Raw genomic sequence first — 14,163 nt, 5'->3', positions numbered from 1 at the left:
GTGTGAGACGATGGCGGTTGTTCAGTCTGTCAGGACTTTCCTGTTCTCCTAAAGAATATCTGATATCATAAATGACTTCAACTCCTCCCACGCCAACATGCGAGCGAGGCTGCAAACACAGGAAAAGAGAGCAAGACACAGACTGCCAGTATATGACTGAGCTATGACAATCATACATTACCGGATGGACAAAACTGCTAATAAACAATCGCTGTCATTATTACAAAAAAAGGTTAGGGCTGTTATTCTCGCAAACATCTGGTGCTGTACACTAAAAGGAAGCTGTGCAACATATAAGTCCGTCAACACCTCACACAAACAAAAATAGTGAGGGAAACTGAACAGGAAAAGGAGCTCTTTGAGTCCCAAACAAAAGATATCAGCCCGGCTGCCAACACAGACAGGGCACCACACCTTGGCAATGATGCCGCTCACAATCAAAGGAACAGTCGTCATCAGTGGAGCCGTGTTTTTAAAGGATATCTTTAAAAGATTGAAAATATGTGTCATTATGGAAAACAATTGAGCCTGGAGCCTTTAGTATACCGAGTTGTTATGTCACTCACACGCACTTTAGGTTGTTTATTTCAACACATAATGGCAAATATGCTTCCTGTTTTTAAACATTAGAATTTTTGCACACCTCATAATAAATGTATATGATTGTAAAATGTGTAAAGCAGCCTTGATGAGGTAATTAAAATTAGCACACAACAAAAATTGCATTACAAAAAAATTAATAAATAATAAAATCTGTCTTAGAAAATATTTAAAATTGCACATTTCTGTCATTTTTAGTAAATGCAATAAAGCAAACACGGAACGGCTTTAGTGGCTGCCACATATGATAATTGTCTGGCCACTGAATGCAGCATTAAAATGATTTCAAACAGTATGGCTCAGAAGATCCAGCAGAGGGGGCTGCTTACTGCAATCATATGCTGATTAATTGAGCTTGATTCTCCCCATGCTGCGAACATAAGTTGTCCCACACTGTAGGCTACATGTTGGTATGTGGTTAAAGGTTACAAGGCTTTATCGAAGTCACCTTTTACCACAGGTAGCCCCTCACATCATTTTTGATGAATATTAAGAAAACACTGATTTTCTGATTATCCCTCATCAAGCCTATATCAAACTAGGTTATGTTCATTTTTATTAATCGTGCATGTTGCTCTCTAATTAGCTAATGAGAGACAAAAAGCAGGTTTAGAGCAGAAAATGCAAATGACTCTTAGAAAATAGCACAAAAAAGTAAATGGCAAGGCTGAGAATCATCCTTCATTGAAATGTCAGAGATAAATGGCTCAAATGTCACATCAATTAAAACGGGGGACAGTTAGTAGTTCATTAAAGAGAGAGCCATATTGCACCGTCGGGTACCGTTGCCAACCCTTACTATCTGGGGCAGACTGGCAGCGGGTCCAGATGGCACGGAAATCCTCACAGATTTCAAAATGGTCTCTGCAGGGGTGGCGTTTTCTCCCCGCTCCCACCCTCACCGCTGAGATGGGGTGTGGGCCACAGGCCCATGCCGGCCTACACATTCCAAACGGAGGCATGCAGAGAGCTGAAGGCATCACAGAAACAAAAAAATAAAGCTGCAAAGGACAACAGACAGAAGAAAAGAAAAATGCGTGACTGATGCCACACACTTGGTCATAATGACTGAAATATAAGCTTCCACTTAATCTATGACTGCTCCAGGCAACATAAGGCAACCCCCCTCTCCTTTAAACGGCATAAAAACTCTAATAAAAGGATTGAGTGCTGCCCCATGTGTTGTTCATAATACTGACTTTATTAGTTGGTAATACATAAGGTGTTATTGGTTGCTGCAGTCACATAGGTGTTTTTTTATCCACAAACATTACGCTTGAGACCCTAAAGACCTCACTGAGAAGCTGTCACAGGAGATGCAGAATTGGATAAATGTCTCAGCAATAAGTGGAAAGATAACAGTGTTTGAAATTAATGCTCAAAATATGCATTATCATATTTTTTCCTGCTGTAAAAACATCAAGCAAATCAAATATCTAAATCACTACCATTACTAGTCTTCGGCGTACTGGGGACCCCCTGAAGGACCCCAAATCCCAACTTGAGACCTATTAGAAAAGCCTTCTTCTTAAGTCTGTCCCTGGCAAAGGGGAGGAGCGGAGACTTTCTCTGGACCAATTACAGAGCGAGAGCGGACTTTTGCCTCTCGTGATTGGTCGGCTTGACCACGCTGCCTTGAGAAACAGGAAGAGTTCTGCTTTGACATGTGTTTTGCAGAGGGGGGAAGAGGAGTGGGCATCGCAGAGACACCGTTTGGATGCACACGGTTAAATTTGTAAGCACCGGCGTTAATTTACAGCGTTAAACTTTCTCTAACACAAGCTAACAACATACACAAAGCTGAAAGTACGCGTACGCTTAAGCTAACGAGGGCTAGCGTTTGCTAATACGCCTTTCAGACACGAACTCTCGCTTGTTTATTTCATTATTATGATAGGTATATTTTTACATTAAAACAGATACTCACCCAAGGAGCCGTCATCTGAAACAGCACATTAAGGACACATGTTGCATTTTTACACCTGCGCAGTCACGGGGCGCTTTCTACTCAATTAATCACGCAGGTTTGACCAGGAACTAGTCTAATGAGAAACGAGTCAAATGATTGACGAGCATGAGGATGCCGCCAGTGATTTTTTTTTTCTTTTTAACAACACAATCTGCTTATTGTTTGTTGTTCCTCACCGTGAAGAGCTGGGTAAACACCCAGGCACTCACTTAGACTACTCTACTGCACCGAAAACGGCACAGAACAAACATGATAGCATTATTTTTAATCAGCGCAGACTATTAGCCAAGGCCATTATTGCCAAAGTCCATTATTCTATCTATGAGTCTATTACCATCTTGCTAAATGGCACGGAGTGTGTGCAGCGCTTATCCAAAGTGCACTGTACCATTGTTTGGCTCAGAAAATTTCTCGCCTTTATTGTCAGTTCAGGCAAACCCCTGATGAATACAGTGAGAGCTGCAAGAGTAGAAACAAGAAAGTTGAAGCAGACGCATTTGTGATCACATACCATGACAGATGTGGTGGTGGTGGTGGTGTTGGTAGTATGCGTGTGTGAAGTGCGGATGGGGGGGTGGATACGGGAGTAATCTAAAAATAAAAGATATCCATTCTTAAATTAAAAGTAGAGTGTGCAATGAGCAGTGAAGTGTTTTTGTTTTGCTTTGTTTAAGGGCTACAGCTTGTGATTATTGTTTTATTAAACAGTCTGTAATTTTCTGAAGCTCAAGGTGTCATTTTCTCCACTCCACAGCTCCCCAAAATTCAGTTTACGAGCACTGAAGACAAAGGAAAGAAGAAAGTGCTCTTAATTTGAGAAGCTGGATTGTTGAATACTTTTATTTTTAGTAAAAAAAAAAAAATCAAATAAAAGGATTAATTATTGAAGTAGTTACCAGTTGTGGTTAATTGTTTCATCTGTAGTTTGTTTTGTTGCTTCCTTAAATAACTAGTGCACAAGATTTCACGTGGTGAGCATTGAAAATTTGATTATGGGACTTAAAAATGTTATAAAAGTCAGTTTAGCAGAGAAAGAGTTTCACATCTGTCAATATGCCAGGCCTGCAAAAATTAAAACAATTAGTTAGTCATTAAAAAAAATTTGTTATTCCTTTTTTAATATCATTCCCTCTTTATAGTCTGTCTTGAAACTTTAATTGTCATGTGTCATTTTTATTTTAATTAAATGCAACAAATAATAATTCATAATGAAAATAAAGTCTAGTCAAAGCAGTGCACAGCTCCCATCAATGTACACACACGTGCGAGTTAACCATTTAAAAACACGTGGTATGTGTAATATTGAAAGCAAAAATGGAGATATTGCATTTGTGCACTTTAAACTTTTCAGATCATCGTTCTGGGAAGGAAAGGTTACTTGTTTGAAACTTACAATCAATGTGACCTTTATTTATTATAACCCCCATCTCTCAAAAACTCACATATAACATAGTCAATCATCTCTCCTTCCCTCAAAGTAAAAATAAAAAAGGAACTGCTGTCTGGTTATTGCCAGTATCCATCTCAGTCGTCAGAAAAGCTGCACGTTTTTGCTGTTGTTAAGGGCTGGAAACCAGAATCCCATCGGAGTTGCACCCTAAGGAACAAATTTAATGCTAGAAAAACATCCCGGCCATCAACCAAAAATGACGGATTGAAAATAATGTCGAGCTATCTTGGGAATCCCCCACCAGACAAGGGAACAGACTGCATTGTTTTTCTCATTTATGTGATATATAGAACAGAAAGAGGGGAAAAAATGGGCGATTTATTGGTTAGATAGGCGTATTCTTTTCCATACACAGAAGAAATATTGGATAGTAATGTGGGGATCAAGTCACATCATGACATTGTTTGGAGGCAAGGTGTTCAAATATGTAAGTCATCTTCCGTTGGTGGCCCGCTAGGTTTTCAATAGATCATTCAATGCAAATATGTGTGGGAAATTGTGAAAGTTGCCACATGAATATGTCAATGAACGTAGTGTAATTTGTACTTCCTCAGCAGGGCAGCAAGATGAAGAAGCAGGGGGAGAGCCAGTGCACTCAGAAGACCATCTCATTGCTGAGCCCCCTGGGGACGATCCAAGTCAGTGGATGTGAGAATGGTGTGCACACCATCCAGATCCTAATGGATGTCGCACCTGCTGAAAGGTACTGTACAACAGCCGGGCTGGTGACGTGATAAACAAAGGTGTGAAATTTACAGGCAGACAGAATCCACTCCTGTGATGGAGTGCCACCATTCCTCATTGGAAGCAGGGCATTTTTGTAGATCCCACAAGAAATATCCTGGAGAAAGTTGGGCAAATATGAGCAGGCACTAGAAATATGAGGGGCACTAGAATACAGTTGGGCTTGAAATTAGATTTCTGATGGCATGTGGTTGTGATTCTTCCTGCAGTATATTTGAAATTTCAGAAAAATAACTTGTTTATTACCCACAAGGGAGTTGATTAGAACTGATGTCTGTAGGGTCAGCAAAGGCCACGGGGAGCATGGACTGTTCTCTCCTGTTTATTTATGTTTCCTTCAAGTTGTATGCAGTAGTTCTGAGTGTCGACTGACACTCAGAAATGTAATATGTGATTGCATTTCTCGGCCTGCCCATCCCTCAAAAGTGTCAGGAACGTTGACAGTCTTACTGAAGCGATTGAAACTGATTAAAGGCAGCATTAATAAGTGCCTCTTCCTTATTTTTACAGGTCCATATCCTACAGCTCAGATTAGTTTTGATTAGATTGAAATTAAATATCCATGTATCGCAGATTCGCATTTGATAAACTTGAATGGTCGGGGAAATTAAACGATTTCCAAATGCACCCGGATAGGAAGTTATCCTTTTGAAAATGTATGTTCAAATTCTAATTTATGGAAACCCATTAATGACCTTGTATATTATACCTCAACATGTGTTTCCTTCTCGACTGTCTGCTATTTCCTAAAATTCATCAAGCAGTAAAAAACATTCCACTTGTTGTTAATGAGTTGAAGTGAGAAAATTAATAATATGGAATTTTGATTATGGAAGATGTCCTGTAACCATGCACAAGCACCTTTCTCCGTCTCCTTGTGAACAGGGTTTAATTTGTGTGTTCAGGTTCAGTAGGAATATGCAAATGAATTTAATGATTCGCATCACTAGATCATTTCTCACTTTAATATCATTTGCTATGTCGGTCATAAGTGAAGCTCTGATCACATCGCTGTATGTTTGCAAAGGTGTGAGCCTCCCACCACCCCCACCCAAGAAAAAATTACTAGTAAAAATGTTTAGATTTTATCTCAACCGGTTGAATATATTGTTATTGTCACAGGACGGGGAAACTAGAGCCACCTTAGATATATGTAGTAACGCAATGTAAACAGGCATTAAGGGAGGCGAGATAAAGTGACAAAATACAGGCTTATCTTTGCAACCGGCTTTACATGTAGATCTCACCAAAGCCCGCCTGTAGCAGTAATAGTTCAGATCAGCCATTTCTATTGATTTATTTATGACATACTAAACAAGGCTCTTTCCAGCTTCGGATGTGTTGTGGTACAGGCTTAGAAAGTCACTGTGATAAATGATCTCTAAGAGCATATTTTAGATATGGGAAATAGATAATGTCCATTCATAGCATAAACTCAGACCTATAGCAGATATTTGCCAACGAGCCAGAGCTTTGAAGGCTTACACGGCCGCGTTTGCCTCCTGCGTTTCTCAGACTTCACTATTGCTTGGCGTTGAACAGCTGGGCCAGCAACAGAAGCATTTGTGGCATTGATAGATAGTTATTGATAAATGCCATTATAGCTACATAAACGCCCTTGAAGTATTGCTTACACACCATGACCGTCAGCTCTTTCTAATAGAAACGTCTCAAGCCCCTTTTGCTTCCTAACTGATCTTAGGAACATTTCCTGAAATCAACCTCCTCTGCCAGTCTAACGACAGCCCTGAAGGCACCATCAGATGAACAAATTCATTACATCTCAACAACCCCTGTTGGGGCCCTACGCACCAGCCTCCCTGTTAACCAGTTTCCCCCCCCTTTAGTTTTTAGCATGGCCTCAGCGTTCACAGAAAAATGATACGCATTTTGTTTACAGGAGATTACTATTATCTGAAATATGATGCTTCTTGCCTCTTTCACACAGAGCACAGACACATAATACAGAGGAAATCATAGAGCACTTTTTTATTAGGGTGAAAAATGAAAAAAAAGGGCTGGACTCCTGCCCCGAGACATTTTGTGAGCATATTATTTTACAATGCTTTGATCAATTTGTCTGTCAAGCTGGCTGAGATGTGGGGGAGCAGGAAAAAAGCAATTTAGCTTGTGAGGTCCTCAATAGAAATGTACTACAGGAGCCTGTGTATGACATGTTGCATTAGAACCTGAGTAGCCTTTATTGCCTGATAATGTTGCAAGGCAATGCTGATATCAATCACCCTTTAACAGCCAGTGTGATGTGTTTTTATGAAAAAAGAAAAAAAAAAACTGAAATAATGCATGAAACATTTTTTGGAAAATAATTGATTTAATTCAGAGCTGAGGGATTTCTACTTTTAACAACAAAAAATATTGTGTTGGTAAAAACATGCACAAAATGTGCTAGGAGCTAAAAATTGTTAGGAACAAGATCTTTTCGCATATGCTCCTATAGAAAATTGTAATTAATTTTACACGGATAAACACTTCTGTCTCATTTGCATATAGATATAAACAATATATTCGTGCGTCTGAATTCCCAGCACACTCGGGTCACGTGATCTGCCTAAAATCCTAAGTGGCTAAAACCAAAAATTATCATTATACTTCCCAGGCCATAAATCCCCCCCCCCCCCCCCTCCCCGTTTTTTTTCTCTGACACAAAGCCTTATAAATCTGTGTCTGATTTTTCACATTGCACATTGTTTTTAGTTAATGATTTTCATCTGTTTGTTGTTGCTGTGATAGCGGGGAAATGTACCATATGCTCCGGCAAAAGACAAATGATTAGCAAATGAAATTCTGGACAGCTGTCTGACTGAAAGCGTTTGGTTGATAGCATTCTGCTACCATAATTAGCTTAAGCTTTGGGTTAATTAACTTTCTACCTGGATATGCATAATAATAGCATTCTGGAGAAAGCCAAGGAGCTTCCAGTATATCAGCAGCAAAGGCTGGCTTTTTATTTTGTATTTCGGCTGCATATTTCAATTTCAAGAGGCGATTTAGCTCGGGAGCATCGTCAAATATTGTAGATTTTACTCCCCAAGCCAGATAATTCTGAAACAATAGGGGTGTATTATGTGGCAGAAATGCCATTTCTGAATGTAATTAAAGCGGATGAAAGCAATCACCGATTTTTAAACGCTTTTGTCTAGCATGAGGCCTACTTGTAAAAAAATACCCATCAAGAGGAGAAAAGAGGCAAGAGAACCCCCAAGTCCTTATATAAGAGGCCTTTGAGACTGAAGTGAAGTACAACAGTAATTAGTCTTTTGTATGAATTTGCTGGCCATGGTCATGATTAGTTAAGCATATGAGAGGACTGCAGGACTGCATTGCTCTTAAGGAGGAGGGTGTTAAAGTCTATTTATCACCAGTTATCCTCACAGCTTTCCATTATCACTGACAACACTGGATGGGGCCTGAGAACAGCCTAATTGTTCTGAGGTGGAGTGTTTTTGTGTCAAATCTGCCACCCCACTCACATTGGCATTCATAAGCATCCAGACATTTTCCATCTATCTATCCCTAATACCCAAGCTGTCACAACAGCTTTTACACACTACCAACGCTAGTGTGAAATATCTGAGGTGATGCATTTATCGTTTTTTGTTTTTTCTTTCTTCGCACACTCATGTAGTGTTGTGAATCAATGTCCTGGTTCACGCTGAATAGCAGTATGGCAAATGTGTTCCTTATTCTGAGGGGCCTGTTTACATGATGTGCTCACACACCGGGAAATATAACAACTCTTTTTATTCCACTGTAATTTTTCTCTCCGCTTCTCCATCTATGGTGTATTTCATCTAACGTAGGATTTTGTTCATTTAAATTATAATTTTGCTTGATATGTAGATATATACATACATACATATATATAGACACTGCTGTGTGCTAAATAAACTGCTTACATTTGTAACTAAAATGCTTTGTCATACAAACCATGAACTGCTGAGATATTGAATGAAATCATCAATAAAGCAAGGAGAGATTTTTTGACGGAGTCCCTTTAGAAACGGTATGAATAATTCATTGTGTAATGATATTCTGATGATTTTTGTTCTATTTTTTGCTGCGGCCTTAGAATATTGTTTTGCATGTTGTGAAGTGTAGTACTCAGCTGCGTATTCATTAAGGTGCTGCTCCCACTGGCCCTTGGACCCATCTGTGCTCTATGTTTATGCCTCCATCTCCCGGGACCGTCCCAATCAGGCTGCATGTGCCATTTCCTGTGTAAACCAACACCTGTGTAACACACTACCTGTAAACCGCCCCACACAGACGAGACACTGACATTCACTCAGATGAAAATCTGCAAATGTTGTGGTTTCTAAAGCGGAGCCTCCAGGGTGAGGTTTTGAGTTGAATGAGAGTTGCTGCTCACTGTGGAGATGCAGCTAAAAGCAGCTCCTGCAGTTTTTTTGTTTCCCTCCCCTTTCCCTGCTGTCGACCGGGAACTTTTTCCAGCATAAGGGTTGCGCTAGTTTGTTTTAGAACTTGATTGGATTCTATATCTGCAACATGCAGAAGTGTACAGTGTGTGACATACTAAGGCAATATGCAGAGAGATGATTCCGCTCTGACATCTTGGAGAGGAGTACGAGTCAATTATGCCCAAGTGTTGTTCTTGCTTATCTTCCTGCGGCACCAAACAAGGATTTAGTCAAGGATTTAGGGGTGAGGGGGCGGTGGTGGGGATCATGGTAAGCGGTTCACAACAAAACACTCAAAACTCTTGGGAGCGGGCACTGATTTAAAAATAAATTACAGAAGACGAAGCGCTAACACTCAAGGGCCCTCAGCAGTGCTGGCGTACACAGGTGAAGATTAGCCTCCTCGCTAATCAGAGGAACAAGGCAGTAATTTGCTCTGAACACAGACAGTAATTAGGACTTGGTGACACTGGATTCCCATAATGCCTTTGTGCTTGACGTGGTCAAATTTTGACAGAGGCTATCCATGCAGGGTCACTGTCCCCCCAGTCTCCCGGCCCTCTTCAGTTGAGGCTCTAAAAGGTCCCTGCAGTTACAGGGGATCCCTAATGTACTTTATGCCTCCCTCACTGGCTCCTTACCATTCGGGTAATTGGAGTCTCTTACTGTGGCACTTGAGAATAGAGGCTAAAAACGCTATTTGAAACTGCTCAGTAGTCTGTTGTAGATAAACATTGCGGCGTCGGGGTGTGGATACACTACATAATGGAGTAAGAGTTAAGGCTCTGGTAATACATGCCTTCACTGACTCCTGTGGCTAGCCAGTTGGGAGAAGACCTAATTGTTGTGTGCTTTGTTGCCTACTCTGCAGTATTTTACCACCACCTTTATGTATTGGATTGAGTGTTGCAGCCTCTTTGGCGGACATTCACTAATAAGAGTTGCGGGATATCTAGAGAGCAGTTTATCCGGCCCAGTTGTTTTTATTTTGAAACAGCGGAGCACAAAACGTGCACCCCAGAACAGAGTAGGAAGCATTCCTAACAGCTTCCCACTTCAAAAGCTCTCGAGTTTAGTGCTGCACTGCCTAGATAGGCATCTGAATGATCTTCCGATGGTTGAACGAGCTGCATTGAGCAAGTGGCTTACAATTGTATCACAGCCTTTGGCTCAGAGACCATCAGGATCTTGACATTCATAGAGACATGCTGTATTTTTTTCCCTTTTTAGACAGTCATTTTAGGCTTTTTTCATGCTCTCTTGAGTCTTTGACGTCTCTGAGTTAAGTATCTGCAGCTATAAGGCTGAGGAAAATATTGGACTGCTCTTGGCCTTTTCTATTTCATCCTCTGACCCGCCATGTTACCCATGATCGGTGAAGGAGAACTCTGGCAGGCTGTGTCAAAAGTGACAGCCGATCGAGTCAGGATGAGCGCCATCACGCTTCACAGGATGGAGGCATGAGTTCTGAGTTTTTCCCCTTTTAGTGCAATATACCATTACACCCTTCGCCAGATTCCTTTCAATTAGATTCTGTGGTTAACCTGTTTCATTCTTACGTCTGCAGCTGATAGAAAAAGTCTTACTGAAGTCTTGTGCAACTAGAGATACAGAAAAAGACTAATTTAATGTCAGCTATTCTTTTCTTTTTTTTTCCCTTTGTCTCCTTTGATTGTTTCTTCCAGGATGAACAAAATAGCCTCCAACATTGTATAAATGCTCAATTCATTCTTTATATTAGAGTTGGAAAATGGGTAGAACTCCAAATGAGTCCCACTTTACGCAACAATGATTTATGGTAATTGGAAATTGATTGTGACAGGAGCACAATATTAGAAAATTTCTCAAATCGCAATCTTCTATCAAGGGAAATATTCTTTTTAGTGCAGCAGATCCTCGGCTAGTTTGGAATTAGTTTCTGATTTCTTTACCTGTGATGAAATAGTAAATGGCTGAAGGACATGGAAAAAAATATGATTTATGTAGTCAAAAGATAATAAAATAACAATTCTTCTTTAACCCAATTTGAATTGTTTGTTCTAACGTCAACACACTCGCTACACACGTTTATTAAAATACTCTTTATAATCACTGCTAATTATAATTCTTGGTTTTCATAGAGCGTTGGCAGTTACTTTAGTACAATATAAAGATTGTTTCCCCTTGGAGAGTTTTGTTGTAATTAGTCCGACATTTATTAGACATCTCTAATCTCTCATTTGAAGGGCACAGCTTCTAATGTGCCAGTCTGGACTCCATAAAGATCACATGATGCTGCCTGATTTCTGATTCACTGAAGCGGCTGGAAATGTTGCAAGCACAAGTGCTACATCTCCACTGCCCACATGCTCTTTTAAAAACAATCCCCCATTGCACCTAGAGGTGACAGACTTCAGCTCAACTGATGTTGTTCCCCCCCTTTTATTTATTTATTTCCTTGTTGTTTGCCAGCCATAACATGTACTGCATTGCATTAACTTTTACTACTGTCAATGTTGTATCAGTCAAACACCTTTTAAAAACGGGCGCATCCGTAAGCTGGGAGGAGAGGAAAATTAGCCACAGTGACAAGTCTGAAGTGTAAGCACAAGGTCAAAGGTGCCAAGCCTTAAGCAAAGGTGCACTAGCCTTTGTCCGGTAGATTGTAAGGGCCTGCGGGTCCAACAGGAACATTTCCACACACAATATCCCCGAGCTGTCAGTGTGCAGCGGCTGGAACATCCTCTCGGAGAGAAAGAGAGGGTGTGGAGGGGCAGAGGAGGTGGTGGTGTGAGGATGCGTGTTGTGGGGGGGTTGAGGGTGTGTAGAGAGGGAACAGTGGCCTGAAGATCCTTGCTGAGAGAAAGAGAAGTTGGGGGATGGTGTGTGTGTGTGTATGTCGGGGTGTAGGTGGTGGGGAGCCAAAAGAGCTGGAGTGGGAGGATAGAGCAATAGAGAGGGGGAAATGAGGAGGGAGAGCTGGGGGAGGGAGGGGAGGGAGGGGATAGAAAGGAGAGACAATGACAAGTAGGGGCTGGCTGGGCACTCACCCATGCCGACAGAGATTGCCATGAGCCATGGCCATTGTTTGAGCGGGTCTCAGCACAGAACCCGCTGGTGGGTTTCCAAGTTTTCACCACTCAACTATAAACTGCTGTGTGGTTTATTTAGAAATGAGAGTATTTACACCTTTTACTGTATTTACACCCACTGTTAAACGGCACCCGGGAGATTTTTATCACACAGCCACAAACTAGCAAGCAGAGTGGTTTCTCTGAAAACTGACCTGCTCAGTCATAACACTCCAGTAAACCTCAGCTTCACGTGTCCAATATAAAACGCAGCTCAAACTGTGACCTGCACAAGTGTAAAAACACTTTAGGGCCGCGCTGTTACGGCGTGCAGGAGAGAGACGGTCTGTGTGTTTAACAAAGTAAATGTCTATTATTAATACCGTACAGGACAAGCCAATTTTGAAAAAAGGGGGCACTTAAATGGTGGTATTATTTATTTATAAGTCCTGTACACCAGTTAATGGAATTGGCGGGCCTGCTTTAGATCCACAACACAGCTTGAGGTCCACTTTGGAGTAATGCACATGCTAAGAGAGGACTTTCCCAGTAGGGTCTTTAAGTGTCAAATATGGGTCAGTCTGCTTGCATTGACCTGGGGGGTGGTCAGCAGCAGAGAGAAATTCAGCTGTTAAGTGATGCCAACTCAACCGTCGGCAAATTCCTCCAAGCATCTACTCAAGCTAAGATGCATGTCCAAGTGCGGTGCTTTTCTGGCCAACATCGCTCTGGCCAAAAAAATCCATTTATTCTTGTCATGAACTATAAACTAGACCCAAGCAGAGTTGAAACTGTTGTTAATGCTGTGCTCTTAACTTTTGTCTGCTACTTTTCTGTTTTAAGAAACCGTTTTTTCTCCCTTAAAGTAGTTTGAAACGAACTGTTAGCGGTTTCTTATGACCTGACGGTTGGGTTTTTTTTTGTCTTTTTTTCCCTTTCGTACTCTATTATATCTACTCTTGAGAAAATTCTGGATTTTGCCTTTTTATCTTCCTGAGGTTTATTCTGTCTTCCAAAGCTCTGGTATCCGTCAAAGCCGAGCGACATGCAAAAATGTACAAGTTCAGATTTTAAACACGTCTTAATTTACAACTTCAGTTCCACTCAGCAAATTATGTCATCTTGCATCTTTGTCACTCGTGGCATGTTATTACACTCTTGTGACATATTTAGCACTGTTCAAGCAAGAATTGGGTATTATGATTGCTCCTCTGATCCCCACCTCACCTCCCCATCCTGCCTTATATCCCTCACAGGAGCAGCGGCGGCCCCCTGAGCTGTGTGGTCAACGATAGCCTGGCAGAAACGAGCCCTGAGTTGCAGCGCTGCGTTGAATGGCTCCAGGCGTACTTCAGTGAGCCGCAGACCACTGGGAGTCTCCCGCTCCCTGGCTTTCACCACCCCGCCCTGCAAGGAGGTCTGTCATGGATAAATATTTGCAGAGCCATGACTGGGATCAGGCTTTCACTCTTAATTGTCAGTTACATCACTTACACTCACTGGCTCAGTGTGTTATAATGAAGTATTTTATGGCTGAGAGAGAGGGCGAGAGCGAGTGTGCGAGGAAGAGAGCGAGAGCAGAGGAAAAGTGAGTGAGTGGGTGAGTGAAAGGAGAGAGAACAGAACACAGAGCTGTAACTTGGTTCAGTAATCTGTGGCAGCTCTTACCACGCGTGTTAGTCTTGGCAAGCTTTTCCATGATTCTTGGCACATTCTTTGAAACTGATCGAATTCCACTCTTGACATTTTCAGACAGGAAGCTTTTTTTTTTTTTTTTTTTTTTTTTAATGAGAACATGTGAATGGTGGTAAAGTTTGAATGAGCTTATTGTTGGCTTGATCAGTCACCTACTGTGAGTGAAATGAAAGCACCCCCCCAAAAATGGACAATTAGTGTCCTTTCAACCGGTAG

The 14,163-nt window shown here is 41.3% G+C and overlaps 1 protein-coding gene across 4 annotated transcripts in view; it reads left to right on the top strand.

The window, feature by feature from the left end:
- The first annotated feature begins 2,210 nt into the window (after nt 1-2,210).
- LOC113035481 (methylated-DNA--protein-cysteine methyltransferase) overlaps nt 2,211-14,163 on the top strand; it is a 62,717-nt gene continuing 50,764 nt past the window's right edge. For 2 of the 4 annotated variants that reach the window (XM_080288023.1, XM_026191079.2), the window contains exons 1-3: nt 2,211-2,335; nt 4,574-4,722; nt 13,509-13,669. In XM_080288023.1, coding sequence (XP_080144149.1) covers nt 2,318-2,335; nt 4,574-4,722; nt 13,509-13,669 — 328 coding nt within the window. In that variant the 5' untranslated portion in view covers nt 2,211-2,317. The remainder of the gene's footprint in view (nt 2,336-4,573; nt 4,723-13,508; nt 13,670-14,163) is intronic. The other 2 variants (XM_080288024.1, XM_026191080.2) reach the window with 1 other exon arrangement.

The sequence above is a fragment of the Astatotilapia calliptera genome, chromosome 13 (assembly GCF_964374335.1).
Source record: "Astatotilapia calliptera chromosome 13, fAstCal68.1, whole genome shotgun sequence".
NCBI classification, from domain to species: domain Eukaryota; kingdom Metazoa; phylum Chordata; class Actinopteri; order Cichliformes; family Cichlidae; genus Astatotilapia; species Astatotilapia calliptera.
The sequence above is the reverse complement of the archived record's forward strand: the minus strand, read 5'-3'. Positions and strand labels throughout refer to the sequence as shown.